Source organism: Ruditapes philippinarum, unplaced genomic scaffold (assembly GCF_026571515.1).
Source record: "Ruditapes philippinarum isolate M1 unplaced genomic scaffold, ASM2657151v2 ctg814_1_1_1_1, whole genome shotgun sequence".
NCBI lineage: Eukaryota > Metazoa > Mollusca > Bivalvia > Venerida > Veneridae > Ruditapes > Ruditapes philippinarum.
In genome coordinates this window covers 221250-247483 of record NW_026853158.1, presented here as the reverse complement: position 1 = coordinate 247483, position 26234 = coordinate 221250, and the positions used below count along the sequence as shown (strand labels likewise).

At 33.2% G+C, this 26234-nt stretch overlaps 1 protein-coding gene and 1 long non-coding RNA gene across 2 annotated transcripts; both read left to right on the top strand.

The window, feature by feature from the left end:
• Positions 1–5538: 5538 nt before the first annotated feature.
• LOC132735353 (uncharacterized) lies at positions 5539–7412 on the top strand. Its single transcript, XR_009626444.1, has 2 exons — positions 5539–6479; positions 7323–7412. It is a non-coding gene; the product is annotated as an uncharacterized LOC132735353 (long non-coding RNA).
• Positions 7413–17292: 9880 nt separating this feature from the next.
• Positions 17293–24631, top strand: LOC132735484 (uncharacterized). The gene is made up of 2 exons (XM_060722443.1): positions 17293–17496; positions 20945–24631. The coding sequence occupies exon 2, from the start codon at positions 21658–21660 to the stop codon at positions 24298–24300; it is 2643 nt and encodes an 880-aa protein (XP_060578426.1). The 5' UTR covers positions 17293–17496; positions 20945–21657; the 3' UTR covers positions 24301–24631.
• Positions 24632–26234: the final 1603 nt, after the last annotated feature.

The following is a 26234-nucleotide window of genomic DNA, read 5'->3' as shown; positions in this document are numbered from 1 at the left end:
GTTTTCAAAAATGACATTTGTCCTTATATTCCGTGGTAAGATATTGTTGTGTATTGAGATTATATTTCCTCCTATAGTTGGAGTACAGTTGGGAGGTGAAATAGTGTATTGCAAATCGCGATATATTAAAATTTGTAATTTCATAAGATGCATAAAGTAACATTGAGGACAGGGCAGATTTGCTATGCATCGATGAATCGTTACATCGTCTTAGTCATTTATTCTGCAATTGGATATATAGGCTTTACATTGATGTTACTAAAAACATGACTTTGGCAGATTGTGTCTTATACTGGACAAGTGGCATATTGTCTGCCGATTTGGCAAGTTTCAACCCCTTGTTTATCTTATACATGTATAATTTTGTACAGTATAATCTGTGTTCCTCTTAGTTCAAGGGTACTTAACGCTTTGAAGCAAGGAAAGAAAACAACACATAAAACTTGTGGTAACAAAGATTTGTCTGATAAGCTGTAACATATAGGTATTTTTTCTGCTGTATGAACACAAGGAAAAAACAATTTGTTTATTTATATATTTAGTCAAAATCAGTTTAAAATGAGCCAGACATAGACCATTTGTCGGCCATTTTTGAAAACATTATGTCATCAATTGAAAATCACAGGTAATGGTGTTTATTTCATTTTATTTTCATGTTTCAGTTTAAAATTTCTATAATTAATAATTTTATGTTATTTTAGCGTAATTTTAAATATTAAAGTATCTTAACACTGTAACTCAAAATTATAATTTTTTCAACAAAACAAGAACATTTAGAAAAATGAATGATTGTTTTCAGAACGTATGCAGAACTATTGGTTGTCTTTTTGCAGAAGTTTTGTAAAATGTTGTTCTGTTTTAACGTAAAAAATCTATAGATTTAAAATATTTTACACAAAAATTTTGTTGTTAAGGTTTTTGAATAAAATATGTCAATTATGACGAATTTTAACACTGGTCACATGAAAATATGTCATAACCGTGAAAAAAGTGATTACGCGGAATTAGTGATGTTGAGTATAAAAATTATATATATTTTTCTAATTTACTTTTTTACACTATCCCAACACTGTGCTAGGTCTCTGTGCCTCTAACAATCTAACCCTAACCAAACCCTACTGTAGTAGTAATCTGTATTATCTGTGTGATTTTGTAGATAAACATAGATATTGAAGAAATAATAGATGTATTGGGTAAAATTTAAAAATAGGTGCAGTCTAGCCAAAAACCTGAAAACTTTTGGAACATGGCTGTATGCCTAATTTATAAAATCATGAAAGACAACCCAAACAACAAAATGTATGTGTATAAGAACTTACTTTTCGTCTAAAGAAAACACTGGTTTCGTCTTCACTAAGCTTGCTCCAGATTTGAGAGGAAAATACACTTGAACAGGTTGTGCGATCCATGTGTCTCATGGGCGCAGCCATTTTGAAATGTTTTTTTCCGGACGCATGGCGCATCAAGGTCTATTGTACTTCCCGGCAACAACTGATTTCTAACTAATTTCGTAAAATTTGGTGCAAGATGCCTTCTGTATCAACAGAAACGAAGCCAAGAATAAGCCACAGTTATGTCAGTGGCCAAGACAACATTTAGATATGGATTTATTCCATATGTTCTTTTTATTTAGGTGCGTAAATCTTAATTGTCATATCATTTTCGCGAGACACACTGCAAGTTTTAATCATGCCCTTGAATGTATAATAGGTGGTTTGTCAAAACAAATACTAAAGCAAGCTTTTAAAATTATTTATTCATTGAGTTATCCAGATGTCGAAATGAAAAAAAGTAAATGTACATGTAGATATCCATTCTAATATAAAAATAAAACCTTGTGCAAATTTATTTTTGAAAAAATTTACTAAATCATAGTAAATGTTTTCCATTTTATAAAATATCCATAATTTTACAAGTATTTCCTTAAATTAAGGAGTAGTATTAGTATAAGTTTATTTATGCTCTGTGCCAGAATTAACCATCTGTCAGAGATACATTTGCATCCATGCCGGTCCACTCTAGTACATGTAGTAGCCCAACAAATAGTGCTTAAGGGCTTTTTATTATATATACAATGGTCACCCTGTAAAGACAGACATCTATGTAACATAAGTTTGTAAAATAGGTCAGTCTTGCAGTCGAAATAATGAGATTACTCAAGTAGTCGCATCAGTGAAGCCTTTAACAGTGTTTTAATGCCTTCAATTGTAGCCTATTGACCTTTTCGAAAACCTAGCTAAACACCGTTTTCCGGTATATTACCGTTTTAGCTCTGGGGAATTACATCAAATGAAGTACATAACACAGTTACGTGATATTTCGATTTTTCTATCAGTATTTAACCGTTTAAGGTGAAAAAATTGATGTTTTTGAAAATTATCAATATTCCTTTAATATCTATTCCAAATTATTCAAAAAAATAAATTGTTTATAATGAAAATCAATAAAATTCAAACAGACGTAGTGGAATCTTCCATAATAAATACAGGGCCGGCAAAATCAATTGTCCGAGTTGCCCGAGTCGTAAAATTGTAGGTCCGGGCAAGTAAAATTCTGCAGTTTACTTGTCCGTGGACAAGTAAATTTCGGCGGCTAAAAGAGGAATTCTGAAGAAAAAAATCTAGTTCTTTTTCTAATAGATCTAAATCAGAAGGAAAATCACACATTTAATACGAAAACTAGCGTGTGAAGTCACAGGCGGCAGTATCAGTGTTTGGACACCCCACCCCTATCTGCCCCTGGACCCCTACTACAACCCTGAAAAAAAATTCAACACTCTAAGGCTTACTATAAGGTACCAAATACAAAACCACCGATGAAATTATATAAAAAAAATGTATTTGGTACCTTATAGTAAGCCTTAGAGTGTTGAATTTTTTTTCAGGGTTGTAGTAGGGGTCCAGGGGCAGATAGGGGTGGGGTGTCCAAACACTGATACTACCGCCTGTGTGTGAAGTGTGGTGTCATTCATGAGGGCATTCCGTGCATATTAGGGTGTTACTATTTTAAGTGTTTACATAAATAGCGACCAACCAGGCTTGGGGTTTTCCTTACGTCATGCGGTTACTGCATGGGCGCGGCAATTAACTAATTATTGAGGGTACACAGGGCTCTTGATTGACACGGGGATCCGGGTTTTGACTCGTGAAAATCAGGAAATGCACAAATTTGACACGTGATAAAATCTGCACAAGAGTCAATTTGCCACATGGGATTTTCAGCTATGCCAATAATAATTACCTTAAATCCACCCCTAATTACCTATTTAATCCTACATATGTTCAAATCACACTCAATAAAAATGTCAACAGGTAGTATAAGCCGTGTATAAATTGCTTTACACACGGCAATTGTTTATAGCCTGTGCACTGAAGCGTGACAATTCAGTGGCTGCAATTTGACAGCGCTAAAAATAGCTCAACAATTACACTTGAAATGTTTGTTTGCAGTAACCCGACCAAGAATTTTCAAGGTGGGTAGGTAGGTCGATTTTTTTTTTTATTGAACTGTACTCCCAAATAAACATGGAATTTCAAAATGCTGGAAAATATATGCTTTGATAATCTGGTAAAAATTAATAAATTGATAACTGAATTCTAAATTAATAAGACCTACATTTTATTTCTTCTATTAACCTTTAAAAGAACGAAAACGAAGCACAAGGCATAATTTTCTGATTCAAAAAAAAATTTTTTTATCCAGACCATGAAAAAAAATTTTGAGTAGGGGCAAATTTTGTGAGTCGGTCGCGTTACTGCAAACAAACATTTTTTTAGGGATGGCCTAACAATGATTCATGTAGTCAAATGACACTAGAAAAAAATGATTTGACTCATGAAATTTTGGTCAAAGAGTCTTTGACTTGTGAAATTCTGACCCTACTGAGAGCCCTGGACTACATGTTTGTTTTGGTTTATGTCTGCCGACTTAGCCTCTGCACGGTAGCAACGGGGTTCTGCCATAAATTGAATTGGAAGCTATGGTCTTTTCAAGCGCATTTATTGTTTAGATAGCAGACACAGCATCAATCCCACAACAATTGTCTTTGAAATACCGCTGTGTTATTTATGAAAATGTAGCTTTTCCAGGTCATTCGGGAATATTTACGCCCATATCGGCAATTTGACTGCTTCAATTTATGTAAACAAAGTCATTTTATAATTTATTTTATGTAAAGATTTCTTGTGAAAATGCCTTTGTTTTTGAATGTCTAATACTGGTGTTAATGTATACATGTCAGTTTCATCGTCGCCGATGGTAATGATGTCAAAATTTTCACAATTCATCTGCTGCAACCAAGCGTATATACGTATATGATATTACATTCTGTGGCAATCATAATTATATCGTTAAAAAAAGCCAGATGTCATCAATTTGACAAATCTAACTCAAGAGTACATATCATTTTTTAACAGGATTCAAATGAATATTATATAGATGAATAGAATAAGGAGTGAATAAATAAGAAATGGTACCAGAGTGCAAAAAAAATGAAGACAATATTTTAAAGCAATTTGGGTGCAAGGAAAACTGAAAAAGTGCTGGCAAAAGACCAATGCTCCTTCCAGTAAAATATACACAATTTGTCCATCACTGTCGTCCTACTTTAATCTACTGCCGTTAACATTTTATAAATATATTATATTATAATCATAATATATTATATTATAAAACATATGGCATAGAATGTTTAATAAAATTGAAAGAAAGTTCATAATCATATTGCTCTTCTTTATTGACATTTGCAGTAAATATTAAATATAAATACGGACAAGTGAACATTGAGTACGGACAAGTAAATTTCTTAGGTTACTTGTCCATGGACAAGTACAATTTTCTGAGATTTTGCCGGCCCTGAAATAAGGTTATTTTCTGCGTTAACTTGTGTATTTACTTTATTTTTTGTATGGAATTATTCATACAATGATATCTAATTATTTTCTTATAAAGAAATAATTACTTTATTTCAATTTGATTTTAAAAAAGGCCGAAAACATCGAGTTCGCTATTACATTCCATTGGGTGAATTCCCCAGAGCTATGTACAGAAAGTACCGGAAAACGGCGTTTAGCTAGGTTTTCGAATTCGTGAGTTATTCATTCATTGATGAAAGTAGTTAATAATAAATAGTATCCAGGGCATCAAGTTTCTTTACAAGAAAGTAATATGTTAATAAAAGAAATCTAAATTAAAAACATAATATATACATGTAAATTTTTTTCTGTAAACATGTCAGATACCTGAGAGAAAATAGTTATCTGTCTATTAATCTGTAATTGACTTGCAATAAATGTACATAAAGTCATAATATGTTTTGACATTCACATTGTCCTTGTTAATAACTTCTGTAATTTTGGTAATAATATGTGTTTGTATTCACGTTTTCTGTTTTTTTTTGTTTTTGTTTTTTTTTAAATAAAAATCCAGTTTTATTAATATTGTCCACTTGATATTAAATTTATATAAGTAATGAATGAAATTTTAAATTAAAAGAAAAAAGTTTAAAGGATTTATATCTACAAAAGTTTGAAGATGGGTTTGAAAAATTTGTATTATAACACGTGGTGAATCATTATTTAACTGTAGTGAATCGTTATTACTCTGTGGTGAATTGTAATATGACTCGTTGGTGAAATGTTACATTACTGTTTATAGACATGGTACATGTAGTTAGGCAATGGTAGACTATACGTTATTTATATTTTGTTCAAAATTGATTAATATACAGTTTAAGATATTTTTAAGATTTTTTTTTTAAACATGCAGTTGAATAATTTAATGTATGATAAACCACAGATTTAAGGCTATACACATTAGACATTCTTCTTTTTTTATATTGCTATATGTATAATGTATAATTGGTTTATAGATAATTAACATGTTAAGGCTTGCCCAAAGTACATATGTAAAATATACGAAGCTCATACTTTTAATACTCTGACCTACCCAAACTTTGGTAAGGTTTTGGAAAAGCGGAGAAAATTACCAAGGGTTTGTTTACCTTGTGGATACCTGCCATGTCAATGCAGTGTTTTTTTACCCTGAATAGTTCAAATAAGTTCTGATCGAGTTTTCTTCACAAGTTTAATATATGATAGATATTTTTAAAACTAAAAAGGAAAGAAAATAAGAATCCAAAAGTCTAAATGTAAAAAGAATCAAGTTAAAACCAGAAAAACTAAGTTGCTTTAATGATTAGCCTGCTGGAGCTAACTGATTCCACACATGTAAATTTCAGTCAGTGCAGACCAAGATTAGTCAACACATTGGTGCCAACTGTGCATGGTCTGCACTGTTTGCTATTTAGTCAGTATATATTTTCCCCAAAGATAATGAATGATTGTGTCCAGATTGAAACGTAGAGGAGTCCATTGAATTAAGATATATCTTGGTAAACAGTTAACACTTCTATTTCTTTTTATGATTACAGGATTCAAGAAAGGTGCTGATGAAGGGATGCCAGAGTTGTCTTTGTTAAGGTACAAGAAATTATATTTATATGCCATCCTTAACCCTGTCCTTGTTTGTGTAAGTGTTTGAGTATATTTGTGTGAGCATAAAATCTTACACTTTGTGTGTAGTCAGCATCATAGGGCTCTTAACTAGTAGTTTTCAAGTAGGTGTCCAGGATCTCCCAAACTGAAAAAAGTAGGAGTCCCATGAAATAGATGTAGAGTCCAAACTCTTCCAACCTAACTTTACCGTAGCATGATATACAATTAAGAAATACAAAGAAGATTATCCTCAAATAAATTACATGTAATACTGGTATACATGCTCATAGTTAATAAGAAATAAATATTAAGACCAAGGTCCCTAGCTGAAAGGTCAACCATCAAGGTCACAGCAAGTGTGTTGAACTAACCATCAAGGTCACAGCAAGTGTGTTGAACTAAGTGCTTTTGCCATAGAGTCTTTAAGTGTAGCTAGAGTTTGTGTATGGTTAATAACTTTTGTATGCACAAAAGGATTAAAAAAAAGTTCACTTGGTACATTTATGATATGTAATGTGTTGTTTGCCCTCTTAAGGTCACACAACATTTTATTGTGTATAATTTATACCAGCCAACTGGCTATCAATTAAGAATAACAGTATTTTACAAACAGACCACTCAACATTTTGATTTTTTAAGAATTATTTAGGAAACTATGTTTCACTGTTAAATATTTAAAGATACTTGTAGTTCAACCACTCTGATTCATTACAATGTTTACTAAGTACATCATGTAGATATTTTATTTTGTAACATGTGCAATGACCGAAATATTTAGTGGTATTTAATGTTAAGCCCATAGTTTGAATATTTCTTTTCTTATTTCAGTTTATTATGGCAATAGAGTATTTAAACTGTGAACAGAAGTGATCCAGAGTAAATGCCTTTAGAAGAGGATGACAACAACAAAAAAATTAATTTACAAGGTTCCACACAATCGATGCAATGAGACTTAATTTGACATTTTCAACATGTGGCAGTGAACTATTTTTGAAAATTTCTTTGTGAATTTGGATATAAAATGGATAAAACTTTCAGCTCCTATTAAGAAGTTATCAATGTCTCTCAGATGGTACATTTTCCAGATAATAATTGATAAACAGTTCAAAATGAAGAGACTGTAAAAATTATTAAAGATATTTAACAATTTTTTTAAGGGAGTTTTTGTGTCGCCTTGAAAAGGTGACATATAGGGGTTACTTTTGTCGGCGGCGTCCGTGTCGGCGGCGTCGTTGTCGTTGTCGGCGTCGGCGTCCCCTAAAGCTTGTCCGGAGCATAACTCAGTCACTAGAAGTCTGATTGACTTCAAACTTGGTATGCATGCTTTTTTCAATAACCCGAAGTGCAGTGCACAAGAACCGGTACTCTGCAGTTCTTATTTTTTGAGTTATTGCCCTTTGTTAATTTTCATACTTTAATTTTGTCCGTTCCATTTCTCTTCAACTAAAAAAACTATGGACTTGAAACTTCATAGGATGATTGATCTCATTAAGAAGAAGTGCAGTGCATAAGAACCGGTACTCTGCACTTCATAATTTTTGAGTTATTGCCCTTTGTTTATTTTCATACTTTAATTTTGTCCGGGCCATTTCTCCTTAAGTATAAAAGCTATGGACTTGAAACTTCATAGGATGATAGATCTCATTAAGAAGAAGTGCAGTGCACAAGATTCAGTACCCTGCATTTCTTAATTTTTGAGTTATGGCCCTTTGTTAATTTTCATACTTAATTTTTGTCCAGGCCATTTCTCCGAAAGTATAAAAGTTATGGACTTGAAACTTCATAGGATAATAGATCTCATTAAGAAAAAGTGCAGTGCAAAAGAACTGATACTCTGCATTTCTTATTTTTTGAGTTATTGCCCTTTGTTGATTTTCTTACATTACTTTTGTCCTGGTCATTTCTCCTTAAGTATGAAAGCTATGGACTTGAAACATCATAGAATGATAGATCTTATTGATAAGAAGTGCAGTGCACAGAAACAACTGCTCTGCACTTATTATTTTTTTAGCTATTGCTCTTTGTTATTTTTCATATTTCATTTTTGTCCTGGCCATTTCTCCTAAAATACATTGTTCACAAGGCGACACATCCGACTCGCGGAGTTCTAGTTTCTTTTTGTTTTTTAATGGCTGTATACTGTTTGAATGTTTGATAATTGTTTATTGTATGAATGCTGTTTTAAAATTTTGTAGTGAAAAAATTAATTAAAAAAAAAAGATGGTAAAAAATAATTTCTATTTTTCACCTTTTTGTGTCGCCTCTACGGAGTAGTGGCGACATATAGGGATCACTTCTCCGTCGTCTGTCTGTCCGTCTGTCTGTCTGTCCATCCGTCCGTCACAAAACTTGTCCGGACTACTCCTCATAAACTGCTGGTGCAATTTCATCCAAACTTTACAGGAATGATCAGTACCAAGTCTAGTTGTGCATCTTGTCAGCATTTTCCGGTTCAATGATTTTTGTCAGAGTTATGGCCCTTTGATAATTTTTCATTTAAAAGTTTGTCCGGACTACTTCTCTTATACCACTAATGCAATTTCAATGAAACTTTACAGGATTGATCTGTAGCTCAAGTCCTTGCGCATATTGCAAGGATTTTCCGGTTGAATGATTTTTGGCCGAGTTAGTATGGCCCTTTTGATAAAAAGGTTTCTTTTTTTCTGTGTGTTGCCAAAGATACACAAAAAGCTTGTCCGGACTACTCCTCATAAACTACAGGTGCAATTTCATCCAAACTTTACAGGAATGATCAGTACCAAGTCTAGTTGTGCATATTGTCAGCATTTCCCGGTTTCAATGATTTTTGTTTGAGTTTATGGCCCTTTAATAATTTTTATTTTTTAAAGTTTGTCCGGACTACTTCTCTTATACCACTAATGCAATTTCAATGAAACTTAACAGGATTGATCTGTAGCTCAAGTCCTTGCGCATATTGCACGGGTTTTCTGGTTGAATGATTTTTGGCTGAGTTATGGCCCTTTGATAAAAAGGTGTTTTTTTTCTGTGTGTTGCCAGATACGCAAAAGCTTGTCCGGACTACTCCTCATAAACTACTGGTGCAATTTTATCCAAACTTTACTGGAATGATCAGTACCAAGTCTAGTTGTGCACTGTCCGTCTGTCTGTCTGTCCGTCTGTCACAAAATTTGTCCCAACATGAAATTGGCCATCATGAGGCGACATGTGATTACTGATCGCTCTTGTTTTTCTTCTTCTTCATAATGGTAATCAAAAGAAACTGATATCTATTTTGGTTAGCACAAAAATAAGTCTACCATTTCATGCAAGCTGGTTTTGGCCAGGTGGTTAGTCACTTGAAACAATTATCACCTCAGGCATCATTTTTTGGGTGATCAACAGTAAATTTCTCAGATGTTTCAACTAATTTTACTGTGTGTTGAGATTATCAGATACACATGTATTGTGCTATTTTGTATAATAGAAGAAAGATTCTGACACAGCAAAAATATTTCAGAATCTAGCTTTGGCATGTGAAAATAATTATTTTGACTTGTTAATCAAATAATTATGGCCGAGTGGTAAGATTGACTGAACCACTTGCCCCTCACTGCTGTTAGTTCGAATCCCGACAGGGACTTTGGATTCATTCATAAAATGAAGCTTAGTCCATCTAGCTTACAGAACATCAGTGGTTCTACTTAGGTGCCCGCTTGTGCCTTAAATAATACAGGGAGTGGCACCCCAAGGTGTTCCTTTGAAAATATCTGTAACACCTTTATAAATTGATAGTGTTAATTTAGAGCATGTAAGATGTTGAATAACTGAAGAGAGTAGCGCTGAACACTCGGTTATGTGTTGTAAAAATAGTATTTTTTTGTTTGTTTCATTTTACGCCTTTTTCCAACAGTATTTCAGTCATATAGGCGGTAGTTTCCTAACCATCGTTCCTGGAGAGTTACACCAGTACTTGACTATCTTTCTCCATGCTAAACTACCAAAGCATCTCCCGGGGATCGAACCCACGCAAGAGAGGTAACTGGATTAGAAGTCATCCACTCTAACTCGGCCACGGAGGTGGTAAAATGTAAACAAAGAAGTATTATGACTTCCATACAAACTCACAATCATTATACCAGCTGCCAAAGTGCAAAGTAAGCAAAACGTAGTCCATCTTTGGCAAATAATTAACTTTTGAAAACGTTTGATGTTTTTATACCTTGATTGGTTATACGGCAACTTTTCATCTTTACTGCTATAGGAAGGTCTCGGAACACTCTTTAAAATAACCACCAGATATTTATATGTAACCAGATACCATATATGCCCATGACATATTGTTCAAAAGAAATATTGCCCATGTTCAAAAGAAATATCAGACATTGAATATAATACAAGCTATCATAAACATGTGGAATTTTTTTTTTTTCACTTCAATTTTCTCATTTGTTTCAGACTATAGTAATCAAGCAGTAAAACTAAGTTTTGTTTTTGTTCTGCAGATAATTGCATGGAGATAAACCTTTATGTTAGCTTGTTATTTTACTGATAGAAATGCAACTTTCTTGGGTAAATACTGGAAAAATGAAACACCAACAATTAAGTGTTTAATTCAACACTTTTTATTTTAACATGTGAAAAAATAAATTCAATAAAAATGAAATTATAGATAAATGAAACACAAACAATGAAATTTTTAATTCAACATTTTTATTTTAACATTAGAAAAAGAAGTGAAAAAAAAAATACAAAAAGGTATAACAAAAGTCAAATAAAGTCAAAAGTGAAAGTGAAAAATATATGAAAAATATATTAAATGACTTCACTAAAATCAAGATTGGTCGAAAATTGGGCCCAAATTGGGTAAAATTATTAAAACCCCTTAATTTTGGGGTTTTCTTTAAAAAAACCTTTTAAAAAGGGCAATTAAAAAGGGGGCCCACCAAAGCTAAAATTATTTTAGAATTTTTTATTGGTTGTCACCCGGCAGGGACCTTAATTTTTTTTTTTTTAAATTTAATTATGTTAATAATTCTTAATAAAATCGATTCTTTTGGGAAAATTTTAATTCTGGGGTTGGGGGGTTTGGGGTGAAAAATAATTTGGGGCCAAGGGGGGTTATTATTTTTATTTAAATTAAACAAAATGGAAACCATTAAATTAAAAGGGCGAGGGGGTTCCTTCCCCAAGGCTGGGGGCCCCCTTTTTAAATTTGGTTCCCTTTTGGTTTTCCAAGGGTTTAAAAATTCCCTTAATTTTCTAAGGGGGGGGCCATGGAAGCCCCCAAAAACTTTGTTTTCAAGTGACCTTGGAAGGGCGTTTGGGAAATTAAGGAAAGTAGGGCATTATTTTGCCCCCTTATAATTTAAACTTGAAAATTTTTTATGAAAATACAAAAATGTATACAAATGAAAAGCAGTCAAGCTATCAATACAAACACAAGTTTTTTCTAAATTCTGCAAATAACCATAGTAATGATAAACATCATAAATCTCATATCTGAAAATAAATAAACTTGTATTCTTTTCACATATTTCATATAACAATAACAATTCAGCTGTTAAATGATCAATATTCCTTTCGAAAATAAGGGGCCATTGAAGGCCACTATACAGCTCACCTGAGTATGATAATTGCTTTTTAATAAAATTTTACTAGATAATCCAAATTAGAACGAATAAGCTAGAAAACACTAAAATGATCTTTCTGACTTTCCAGGACATTTGGACTGAAAATGTTACCTTGTGTGTTAAAAGGTTTTTTTCATCTTTGGACCCAATACAAATCACAATCTTTCTGACAAATTTTCAGGATAATTTGGCTTGAAATAAGCCCTGTTCTGTTAACAAGGTTTTCCATATTTGGGCTTTGTGACCTAGTTTTTCATCCAAGATGACCCAATACAAATCACAATCTTTCTGACAATTTTTCAGGATAATTTGGCTTGAAATAAGCCCTCTTTTACATATAATCTTTAATGTAAAAAGAAACATGCGAATTTGAGTTGAAAGAAGCCGTTACTTACCATGGGGTGTCGATTCTAACCCGGTGGAAAATTCTCGCTCGGCTTCGAATAATGGTGCGCGCATTTTCACGAAAGAAGTACGGGGACGAAAAACCATGAAAAAAATTTCTGCTTTGTGCCGAGGAAAATTGTGGAGGAAAGGGGTTGTTTATAATGTACCTTTACACAAGAACATCATGAATTTCAGAGAAAAAAAGGGAAAAAAAACCTTCTTTTTGGCCCGCATTCCCGCCACTTGTTTGTTTGGGTAACGAACGGGCGTGATTTCCCTCCACGTGATCACCTGTTAAATATAACAGAAAATGTATAACCATCGAAATGAGCTTCTTTTTCTTTACAACAATAACCTGATATGATACCTGTGTACTCAATCAAATTGTAGGAGTGGGAGGGATGGGATGGAAAAATAGACATGCGAATAAAGCAATGCAATTACCTCGAGTGATTTGAAAACACCTTTCGATACTTTATATAGAAATCTGATACGGTTAGTTGATGCACGAAAATCTCGTGCAACACAATCTTAACACAATTGCTATATATTACAGCGTAACTTTATAGCCCTACCAAGAATAAATACATACATGAATGTAATATATAAATAGAGGATATTCAAGATTTTTCTATAATTACAGAGTTAACTTTCATCCAGTGGTATGAAAATAAATATTTCACGAGTGGTGGTAGTAACAAGTAAAAATATGGTAATTTTCATATCACAAGATGGAAATAAATCCTGTATTTATAGAAAAGAACTTGAATTTTCTGTTTATTTTATACCTTTTCTCTTTTTTACCTTACAATTCTTAAGACTGCTCGTATTGGCTGGATTAAGAAGAAAGTAGTCTGGCAAGATACCAGTGAAAATATGAAAAATATTTTTCACTGCAGTGAAAAAATTTCTACAGTACAGAAAAACGAAAACATGCGTTTTATTTCATCAATATTTCTCAATATTACATTCATAAGTATATAATAAAAAAGAATTATGAAATGGTTATATTGCATTGAAAACAAGCAGTATCACATACAACATAAGCATTGATATAAATTAAATTATCAAATCTTCTTAAAAATACTACCTTTGTGCAGCAGACACAATAACAGTATTATTCTATATTTTGTTCGCATATCTAACGCATGAGCTAGTGTGATAAGTAACATATTTTTTTTTGTTTGTTAATAAGAAAAAAATTTAGTAATAATGCTAAAAATCATCATGTAAGCAAGCTCAAAAATGCTTTTGAAAAACTTGAAGTTTTAATACCTTACAGATACATCTTCATTAGATATTTAAATTATCAAATAAGCATGTAAATAACTAAATTACGTAACAAACAATTTTCTATACACAGGTTACCCATCAAATGTCAACACAAGCATATTTAAAGTTCACAAAAGGATAGATTTCTAACGATTAAGCAGAGGAAAACTTGAAGCTTTAAGTTTTCAGCTAGCAATTATTTAAAATCTAAATACTATTGCCAACCAAATTATGGAAGTGTTTTATGTTTAACTTGGTGGTCAAACTGAAGTTAAAAAAGAAGTAATGCATGGTTACATATCAGTCAGACAAATTAACGGTTGAACACGAACTTAAACTACTTATGCTGAATTCATCAACATCACAGGGAACAAATGCAAGTCTTTGTGATAACTCACATTCACTAACAGAGCTGAAACCTTGAAAAAACACTGTCAGAGTCATTTTGTTCATCAAATAAGCTGACAATTCAAAAGACAGAAAGATGAAGAGATGCAGCCAAATGTCTAATAAATAAACATAATGATTTGATATCATTGTGAGTAGTCATGGTAGCTTTTCCATCAAATGACAGCATTCCACAGACATTTCGACTGTGAGAATCAAAACAGAAGAAAGAATGACCACTTTTAATGGTGGCACATGAATAGCAGAGATTTGTTATACCCATGGTAAAAATGCATCCGGTATAGTTTTGGTTTTCAGAATTATTTCTTACAGCATCTTCTAACTGAAAAACTAGATCTGAGGTGACCTTAGTTGACAAAAGGCTTTGCAGTGGCTCTTTGAAACTTGAACATCTTCAAAGCTATTTCCTCTTTGAATTTATAATTTTAATTTAAAAGCTTTAAATTTTCTTTGCTCTTCTCATTTGTGTTACTAAAGGAATTTACTTTAGATTTCAAATTGCAGTCTTTTCCATTAAAGCATAGAAATTTCTTTTCAACTTTAATTGACAATGTCATATGCATAATATGTTGTGCAAAATATAGAACATTTGGGTATTTTCTTGATACTTGTACAGAGAGATATTAATGTTATAACTGATTTTCATTTCATAGTTTTGTCTTCCTCACTGCGTCCAGTATTTAGAAAGTCGAGCTTCGCTGTCTCCTGCGACAGCTCTTGTTTTTAACTTACGAAACTTACAAAGCCTTTTGGAAATCTGCTTCATCACTTCGCGCCTAATTGTAGGGGTATATATGAGTATCTTATTGGTCACACAAATATAAAAGATTTTTGACATCACTTCCATAGCTGTCATAGAATATAGTCCTTTTACATGCCTCAATCGCCTTTTAACAATCAAAAAATGAAATATTCTGCCGATAGTTACATCTTTTTTTTAAAATGAGACATTGAGCCACTTTTTTTAAAGTTCAGACCAGATCCCCATTTTCAGAATGCTCACGTTACACTGCACACAATTTAAATATGCCCAATTAATGAGGAAGAAGGGAAAAAATGGAAATATCAACAACAACATCAACCTAAGTCGGTATAGCTCCACTTTTAAAAGATGCTTTATGTTACTGCAATCAAAGAAAAGTGTATACAGGTATTTTGCCAGACCGACATTATAAATATCGAAAGATAAAAATAATAATTATATTGCACTGATTGTGAGTACTCATAAACAGGGACAACATTCCTTCATTTTGCGCGACTCAGATATTTTATTTTCTTTAATTAGCAAATGGCTTTTTTGTACAATGAATGACACTGGAGTAAAAAGGCTTATTTTCTTAGGGCATTATTTGTGCGTACTTAATTAAATTACGGTGTTCCATTTGGACAATCGTGATTTTTTTTATTTCATCCTAACCCGCGATGTACGATGGTACGCGGTATGGTATGCCATCGCCATTTCACCATCGTACCGTCGCGCCATCGAGTTTTCACCATCTCATCGCGTTTTCACCATTGTGCCATCGCGTTTTCACAATCGAACTATCGCTCTTTCACTACCGTGCCATTGCGTTTTCACCACCGTACCATCACGATTTCACCATCGTACCATCGCGTTTTCTCCATCGTACCATCGCGTCATTGTGTTTTCATCATCGTGCCATCGCGTTTTCACCATCGCTCATCGCGTTTTCACCATCGTTCCATCGTGTTTTCACCATCGTACTATCGCGCCATCGCGCATCGCGGGTACAGACTAAATTAAAAGTCACAATTGTCCGAACGGAACACCGTATTAAATGGTTTTAATAGTTCGAGATTCTTTTAAGTTTAGAGACCACAGACGATTTTGTCGATGAAAACTACAAACGACTTTAGCGGGGTTTTTTTATTGTTGTTTTTTGTCATGTTGTGTAATTGTTCAGCTTATAAGAACAGTATTTACTTGCTTTTTAGTGCATTATTAATATGAATTTATTGCCGAATCATTTTGAGTAGTATGTAGTCATTTCCTATTTTTTAACAATATTAATTCATTTTTTCCCGCTTGATAAAATCACTGTTTTTCGTTCGGATACGCATTATTATTAGATGTTTGCTTAATATGCATGGTGTTACTATTAGTTCTAAAAGAGTTCTAAAATTAAGTGATATAAAACTAATTTCTTTCAGTCAAAATACCTATTTATCTATAAAAAGATGATGGCCTATATAGCTGAATTGCCTAAATGAAGGCAAAATATGTTTTGCTCTGGGCTTCGAACTCATTCTTTACAGAAAATATGAAAACACTTTCTGAAATCATTTAATAGTACTCTAAAATTCATTTTTTTATTAAATGTTCTTAAATATTCTTAACGGGACCTCTGAATTTTACTGTTGTTTTGTCAGCTGTTATCGCAGTAGTATCAGAAGCATGCAGCAACAAGTACAACAGCAACAACACGAAGATCTATACGCAAATTTAATATGACGTTGATTTTACAGATTATGTTACGTGGAGGTAAATATTTTATAGATAATAAAGGGGGTCATTATTTTGTATATAAGGGGGTCACTAGTTTATAGAAGGGGGTCACTACTTTATATAAAATAATGACTGTGGGGGTAATTATTCTATGGAGGTCACTTTACAACGTTACACCGGCATAGATCTCATCCGCAGACGACAAAAAATAAATGAAATATCACTACGAAAGAAATTAAAGAATACGTGCAGCCAACACGATTTTCATTGTACAACGAAACTCTATGGAAGGGATATTTAATTAATAGTTTCATAGAAAAAAACTCAGAGTATATCATATTTTATATTATTTTTTGTTATATTTCCTACCTAAAACAGCGACTTTTCTTTGATTTTCTTAGCTGTAAAAATCTTTTTTTAGGGAATATGTCAAAATAGGAAGTGACACATGAATCAGCGAACAGAGCAGACCATATTACACTAATATGCAGGCTGATTATGGCCTGTACTCGTCGCATTAGTTCCACCAGCTTAACCGCTACTTAGATTCAAGAAAGATAACCATAACTTATTGAAGCGAATTTCTTAGCAGTATGTTATCTCCCTTTAACACACCGTTTTATCGTAATGTTTACATAAAGGTAAAAATATTGACAGGCACGTTTTATACGATAATAACCGAGTAGTTACGGTAGTCGTATTTCAAAATGGCGACATGTCAATGCAATACAAAACACGTTTTGAAATAGGTTAATTACTAACAATTTTGAAACAAGTCTGGTGCGAACAAACCATCCAGCGAGGTAACAGAGGTAACGGCCACTGGAGTTTACCGGACAACTGAGTACCGTGTGTTACCTGATACAGTTTAAACCAGGTATGATTATGTTTTATTATGATTCACTCTCATATGTTTGGTTATACATATTTATCTACATTACGGAAGTCGATATAAAAAAACCCTATCAAATTGGTATGCAATGATTGAATGCATGTAGCCAGACAGTTAAGGTTAAGGGGATTTTCCATCTGTCTAAGGTTAAATTTGTCTGTGTCCTTTAAAGAGGAAGATAAAAAATGGAAATTACATTATGTCAGGAAGAAAGAATAAGTAAGCATACATATATTTATGTTTTCCTAAATGAATTATATCTGAGACCAAAAATAACAGTTTTGGTCCCAGATATAGTACATATAAATGATGATAATGATGATGATGATGATCATGATGATCCATGTGAATTATACTACACATTAAAATATATGATGATGATGATGTTGGTGATGATGATGATGATGATGATGGTAATGATGATGATGATGATGATGATGCTATTATTATTTAGGGTCATTGTCATGCCAGGTTATGTAATTTAATACGAGTGTCGGTTAAGCTAGATCTAGGTTTAAGATTGTCGAAACTGAAAGACAAAGAGAGCTAGCTACTTAATTCTACTATTCCTAGTCTATCCCGCTTTAAACATTGAAACAAACAAATGCCTTTCTTTTACTTCTTTTAAAGATAAAAAAAAATAGTTGAAAAATCTATACACATGTATATATATTTGTATATGCCACATAATTTTATCATTTTATAAGGAATATCACTTGAATAAAATCGCATGAAATTTAAATTCATTGCAAATCGTGATTTTAATGTTTAATGAAACAAACTTCAACCTATTTGTTTAAACTTAATGCAGGCACACACCTTTGTGTGTTTAATCTGTTAAAATGAATTTTAGAGTAAATGTGTCTTAACCTCAAATATTTAAGTCTACTTCCGTTGATTTTTTTAATCAACCACAGACACACATTCGAATATGCCACATATATAGGCTACATGTATATATTTATAATCCTTATTCTCAGTGACATGTCCGTGGTCCGTACACTCAGTGCCTGAAAGGCCGGATGGACACTCATTTAACCTAAAATACATAAACATAAAGTGATTATTTAGTCCATCCAAGGGTATATGGTGAGTGAACAGGTGACATTTAAAATAAGTATAATTCCTTTCAATTTTATACTTTACTTCGCATGAACAATTATAAGTAATATAACTCAAGGACATAGCTGAAGACAGATTCTATTAATCATACCTGTAACGTTCAATGTATAAAAAATGGAGCAGTCTTTATATTTTAGGCAGAATTTTTTTTCTTTTATCTCTAAACAGTCAATTTTTTAAAATATATATTCAAGTCCGCGAAAAAAAATGAGCATAGTATCACTTTAACTGGGATCGGGAGTGACTTTTGCCATTAGTATGGAGTCGGGTCAACCTACATGTACACCCCCGTGCTGTCCGACCAGGTTCAATACTGTTGGTACCTCGGATTTTGTATTTTGATATTTGAACTACCTTAACCTTAAAAAATAACTTTCGGCCTCAAAAGAGAGCAAAATTCATGCGACAATATTGAGCAAGTCAAAGATAACTTACATGCATCAAGCGGTGTTAATAATATACATGTATATACAAATGCACATGCATTTTATTATTCTTCATGAAATTAGACGTCACATAGGCATTTATAAAGAACCCGGTAGTTAAAGATTATATTATAAAACTAATCTGCATGTGTATAAAATAAATCAACATAGTTATTATATTGCTATACAATTAAAAAAAACACATTCATCAAGTTCAAGTACATATAAAACACAATCTGTCGGTATAATTTTAGGTAAAAATCGTGACAAGGATTTCAGAATGAATTGTGTAAAAGTTTTCTTTCTTATCTATAGATCTTTATGATTATCTATAGATCTTTATGTATAACTAGGGACTTAAAGAAATATAATGTCGTAATAAAACACATACATGTACTACAATACATGTATGGATATATGAACATTAAATATATATAACTTTAACACTGAGACATTAACAACCATTGATAAAAACAGATTATGTCTAGGATATGTAAACAGTTTTGAGAATTTTATTGGGTGTCTTAATGGCGATACTACAGGCCTCGGTCATCATATTAACATGTCAGTCTATCAGTACTTCATTCATTCATCTGTTCTATTAAAGGTACATTATACCTCTAAAAATCATATTTTTTAATACTTTAGAAATGTTAAACATGTATTTAATTAATAATGATTAAATTATGGATTAAGAGCATATGTTAGATGTTTTACAACTGAAAAAGTAGCGCTGAACATGCAGTTATGTGTTGTAAAGGTAGCAAATAGTAAACAAAGTAGTATTTTGACTTCCATACAAAATACTAATTCACTATAATTATACAAATTTTTAGCAGAACATAGATTATGTATAGATATTGAGTATGTTTTTGGAGACTAACAAGATACCAAAAATAAACAACTATTTTTTGAGAAATAAAAATGATTTTTTGAGACATTATGGGCCTTTAAGTAACAGATTTGAACATTTTGTTATTTTTAACAATTTAGATAAACAAATTTGCGTCAGGGTTAATTCATTAGTCAAATTAAAACGAGTAAGTTTAAAGTTAAAATGGAAACATAATATCATTCATTATTGTTTAAAATCAATAGCCAGACCATAATTATTATCCTCAGTTAGGCCATGCTTATCATGCCGTACAGTATAAAAAATACTGGTAGTATATAACAAACTTTTGTAAAACTCAGGACATACCAAAGAATGAAGAATTTTAGAATATTTACATACACATTTATATTTTGAGTACTTATAATTCAAATAGTATCTTTTCTCTGTGTAGCACTTGGGACCAAAAAATTTTTGGTCCCAGGTAGAACGTTGGCAAGAGAGTTCTAGTTAAAGATAGATAGAAACTTTAAGGGGAAATAATACCCAATAACGTTACTTTTTAAAGGCTAATAAGACCTAAAAATTTAATTTCTATCTTTTCATTTTTTAAAACCTATTTATTTTAAGTGATCTAAAACGAAAGTTTTGACCATAATAGAGCTAATATTTTGCTTATCTTGTCTTTTGGCAATTATTACAGGTATAGGAACTTAATATTTTGTATGGAATTCCACTTTGTTCACATTTTGCTACATTTATGACAAATTATTTCACATATAAAAAGTGTAGTTTTATCTGAGGCTTAGTGTGCCTTTAAAGCATTATAGACTGTAACCAATATCAAGTCGAAGACAAACTTTATTTTAAGTATGGTTCTTTTTGTTACACAGAACAGAATTTTCACTATAGTCGGACATTTTAGATTTTTTCCTCCGTTACATGGTAATACGAAACTCGTGTAGATAAAGAAAACAAACTTCAATTTTTACTTCAACCCTCTCATGAGGTAATTTTATATGGAAAGTGAAAAGTATTATTTTGTACATTTCAGAACGACGTACTACCATTTCACTGGAGATTTACAACAACATTAGATCATCGCAAATATAACTGGGAGATTTCAAGGTGACTAAAAAGTCAGGGGAAAATCGTACATGAAACTGTCTCGTAATTTGAGAGCTGAAAATAAAATCCAGTATTTGCTCATCCATGTAAACCGCACTAACCGCAGTTTTTATCAGATAAACAAAGGACAACCATGTTCGGTGCAAGTACACTGCCGTATATATGATTCATATTATCCGCCCTAGAAGCGGTGAAGTACCCAAGCATGAACCAAACTGACTTTAAATTAAAGTGAAAATCTTATCGATACTGTTACGTAATATTCAATCTATCAACTGAAGAAGACCGGACGTTGTAAACTTAGACGGTATAAACATTTAGTTCAGCTGCATACCTATTGAAAAGAAAATAAACAAAACAGTGGGTGATAAAAGCTTATAACCAAGTTAACTGTATTGCTAATATACATGAATAAAGTTCAAATTTCAGAGCATTTCGAATCAAATGACACGGCTATATAAACACGATTTAAGTTTGGTGTTACTTAACACACGACATGGTGATACAATTAGCAAATATTTAGTATAACTGATTTAAATTAAAAAAAGATTTTGTTTAATTATTATAGTCAAACTGAAATTGTAACGACTTAAAAAAAGTTTGGGAAGAGATTCAGGAAAGAGATTGTGTATGCTATAAATGGAAATGTCTTCTACAAACCCTATAATTCCACCACGACCATCCTCACAAAATCTAACAACAACAACAACAAATATGATTTCACAAAGACGTATTTCTCAAAGCAGAACTCCGCCACCACGTATATCTACGCAAAATACAATGCATTCATCACGTCGTTCCGCACAGAGTACAACACCCCCGCCACGAACTTCCACGCACAACGCTTCCACATCGATGGAAAGCAGTCCAACGTCTTTAGCTTCACCTCCGCCAATTCCAGCAAGATGGGACATGTGTGCCTGTCACAACGGTCAAAAATTTACAGCAGTATGTTTAACATGTGTAAAGTTCCTTTGCAACAAATGTTTGTTTTCGGAAATTTATTTTCATAACCAATGTTCAGTAATTTATCTCAGTGACAATGTAAATAAAGGATGTCGGGTCTTGAAACAATCCGTCTGTGAGAAAGTAGAAAAAGCAAGCAATACCCTGAACAGATTCCAAACAAGTCTTTGCAAGAAGAGAGACCGGATGCTGAAAAAGAGAAACCAAACTATAAGTGAAATTAAACAATATTATGATAGACTTCGAGAAGCGATTCTATTAAAGCTGCAGACAGACGAAGAAGAATTGTTAGATATGATGAAAAGACAAGTTGATGATCAAGACGCAGTAATCCTTGAAAAAATACAGCAATGTTGCGCTACAAATAGTTCTCTTCAAGACAAAATCGCCGTGATTCAAAACTTCGGTAACAGGGACAGAAACGGAATCGAATACGTTAAAGAACTTGTTAATGCGTATGATTATTTAAAACAATGTGACCAGTTAGAAAAGGAAGCATTAGCCGTTAGAGATGCATTTCTTGTCATTAGATTTTTCGTCAATTCTGAAACAGAACAGACTATATTAAATAGCAACGTGGCTTCGGTGGAAGTGTTGAATTCTCAATCAGACCCTAGAGACAGAGGGACACTAGAAAGCGAGAGAATAAACGAAGTTGCTAATCTTCAAGCCATTTCTAATGAATCAGTCAGTACTTCTGATGATGATGATGGTGTAGATAATATGCAAACAACTGGCGAACTGAGAGTTGCGCTTCCACCCTTAAATGAACACACACCGAGTAACAACGAGGAACTTTTGAGTAACAACGAGGAACTTTCTTGTAACACAGAACACATAGATATAATGCAGCCGCGACCTATTGAATATTCTGAAAGAGATAATAATATAAACAATCAAAATTCATCTGCTGACATCATCACCGAACTGATTAATGAATTTGATACAAGATTAGAAACTACTGCGGAAGGAAGAATAAGTGAACTTTCAAATGAGATGATCCTAACAAATATTCGGACTGACATTTCTCCTGTACAAGAGAGAAGTGATTCTGTAATGGGCAATACAGATCTTGACGCCACATCTAGAAATACGGATATAGATGTTGAAAATGTTCAGAGTGAAGTCACTGCATCGATAGATGCAGAAGGCGATAATGCCTCCACAAGTAACGAACCAACATCGCAAGCACAACAAAACCTTGTTCCGAATGATGATGATCCCCCGCCTCCTTATCCAGGATTAACGTCTTCTCCAGTTCCAATCGGACCCGACGAACTTCCACCACCTTATCCAGGTACAGGCCCACCTCCACCGTATTCGCAAATGCCTGAATCTCAACAACCATCTGGTCGTAGCAGACTAAATGGTGAATCTGGACGAGACAGTAGAGTACAGTCGAGACATTTAAGCGATTCGGACTTACAAACTAGACAGTTTGAAATAACTGCACCAACCCAGACAAGTACTCCCAGATTGTCTCGCCCAAAAGTCTCCAAGGTTTTCTCAGTCAATGAGGCCAATGATAGAAGAGTTACAGGAATATTTGCATTGATGTCGGTTCGAACAGACGCATTCTTAATCGTAGATAGATGGAATAAGAAACTGAAATATTTCGGTGCCAACGGAGAGTCGTTTGGTGGGTTGATATTTCGGGAAGAACCGTGGGATATTACAAGGATGAGTGATGAAATAGTGGCTGTTACAGTACCAAAACTGAACACATTTTATAAGATTAAAGTAACCAGTAACAGTGTAATAACAACTAGTACGATGTCAACGTTGCGTTCTTATGCCTGTATAGCGTTTAATAATGTCACTCAATTATTCGTTTGTGGTCAGGTTCCACAATTTGGGGAACCGGTCGTGGACATAGTGGGAATAAATGGCGGGCAAATTATTCAAAGTTTCAGGTCAGGTTTTAACAATGAACTTCGGTTTTCTTACCCGCGTTATATAGAAATTACCGAAGAAGGCACAGCGATTGTCTGTGACTGGAACCTGAAGTGCTTGATTGTGTTTAAACTTGATGGAACTGTTATTGGGAAGTACAGGGGTACCGTAGAGTTTCCATTAAACGAGCCCACTGGAATTTCATACAATACATCATCAAAAGAAATATATGTCATCGATGCCAAACACAGTAGTACCCATGGTGCTATCCACATTGTGAACTTGAATTGCAGATGTAGAGAAATAGTAAGATGGGACAACGAGTTCCGGGTTGCGCGCGCAATTGCACCTCATTCCAATGGTTATGCTCTTGGAAACAAAAGCGGTGTTTTAAGTATCTTTGCATCACGCCAAAGGAGGTAATTCAGAAGAAAAACTAATTAATCAGTGTTTAATTAAATTTCATTCCAGGAGAAAACCATTTAGTTAACCATTATACAAGTATAAGATCAGATTTGCAAACTGAGTGACTATTGTTGTATACATTTCCAGAGGTATTCAAGAGTACATGTTTATATATTTAAGCAGCAAGAAAAGTTGCTAGTTGGATTGCATATAATTCTCATTTTTTATATACATGTAGACTTACAAATTTTGTGACATATCTATTAATATACAAATTATCTCTGAAAGCAACTGTGATTTGACTTAATATTATTATGTTATTGTTATATAATAAAGCTATATCTATGCCTATACGATACAGTTTTTATTATCAAAACATTGTTTTCTAAAACAAAATTTTTGCACACTCGTGTATTCTTTAATACTTAACTTGCTGAATTTCTTGAATGAACTTGTCAAGCTTCCAGTTTTGGAACTTCCGTGATCACTCTCGGTGATGTCATAATGAAACTTTAAAGTTAGTCAGCCAACATTTCTTAGCGCAGTCGGAATGCAAGAATGTTATGCCTAACTTTTGGGTAGCACCGAGATAGTGAAGTGGTCAAAGTGTCTGCCTCTCAATCCGGGGATCGTAGGTTAGAGTCCTGCTTAGGTTTCCCAATCGTGCACCAGTAGTTACATAGTTAGTTCGAGCAAACGAACTTTAAGTGATTCATCGTAAGATTATAGTTTGCACCGAAAGCGAGCTAAAATAAACACTTGTGTAGTACAGTTACCTTATAGCGAGCACGGTTATACCGAAATTCCGGTTAAATGGAACAATTATTTCTAACCTAAATTTTCTAAGCTAAAACAAATATATCTTATAATCTAACACTTGTGTAAGAGTCGCTGCTTCGTATTCAGTTTTGATTATAATTAACCTGTTATTTGTGTACTCTGGCAGCGAAAATTGAGTGTTTCTTAAATACATTTGAGCCGCGTCACGACAAAACCAACATAATGGGTTTGCGACCAGCATGAATCCAGACCAACCTGCGCATCCGCGCAGTCTGATCAGGATCCATGCTGTTCGCTATCAGTTTCTCTACTTGCTATAGGGTTTAAAAGCGAACAGCATGGATCCTGATCAGACTGCGCAGATGCGCAGGCTGGTCTGGATCCATGCTGGTCGCAAACCCATTATGTTGGTTTTGTCGTGACGCGGCTCATTTCATTTGTCCCCGAACTGTCGAGTTAATGTAGTTTGTGGCACCATTAGGTAGCTCTGCCATTTCGAAGGTCAAGCTTTTCTCCGTGAGTTTGGATGAGGGTCCAAATTACTTTTTAAAGAACTGTCTAGAACAAGCATTTAAATATACCAAATGTCTTAAAATCACAGATACAATAATATAAGGGCGACAATCCAGTTTTTTATGAAGTCTCTTATCAACATGGTTATCTCCCATACAAAATAACCAGCAATAGAAAAGGGACTTTTTTTCGTTTTTTTTTATGCTGCAAACAAACGTTTTCAAACCCCAAGCTCAAACAATAATATAATTATATGGACATGTAGAATTATTACAAAAGTACCGAAAACAACACAAAAGATTTGATTTAAAATATAACGCAACACTCATTATTCATGCTTTTATTCAATAGAATGTAGCTGCTTCTATTCATATACATTTACATTGTACTTTCACTGAGCAAATAAATTTGACTTGAAGTAAATGTCGTCTGCTTCAAGAAATAGCTTTATTTAAAACTGAGTTTAAATCACCACTTGTCGAACAAATGATCTAACTTTTCTAAATTATATTTAAGCTGAAAATAATGTGAATATTTTCTCCAGCAACTGTAGTTCTAGGTCTATTAAAACAACAACAAAAAAACATCAAACAAACAAATAAACAAACAAACAAACTAACTAACAACAAAAACAACAGCAGCAAAACAGTGTAACAAAT

Coding starts and splice junctions, on each gene's coding strand:
- LOC132735484 (XM_060722443.1), top strand. CDS start 21,658: ATGGAAATGTCTTCTACAAACCCTATAATTCCACCACGACCATCCTCA.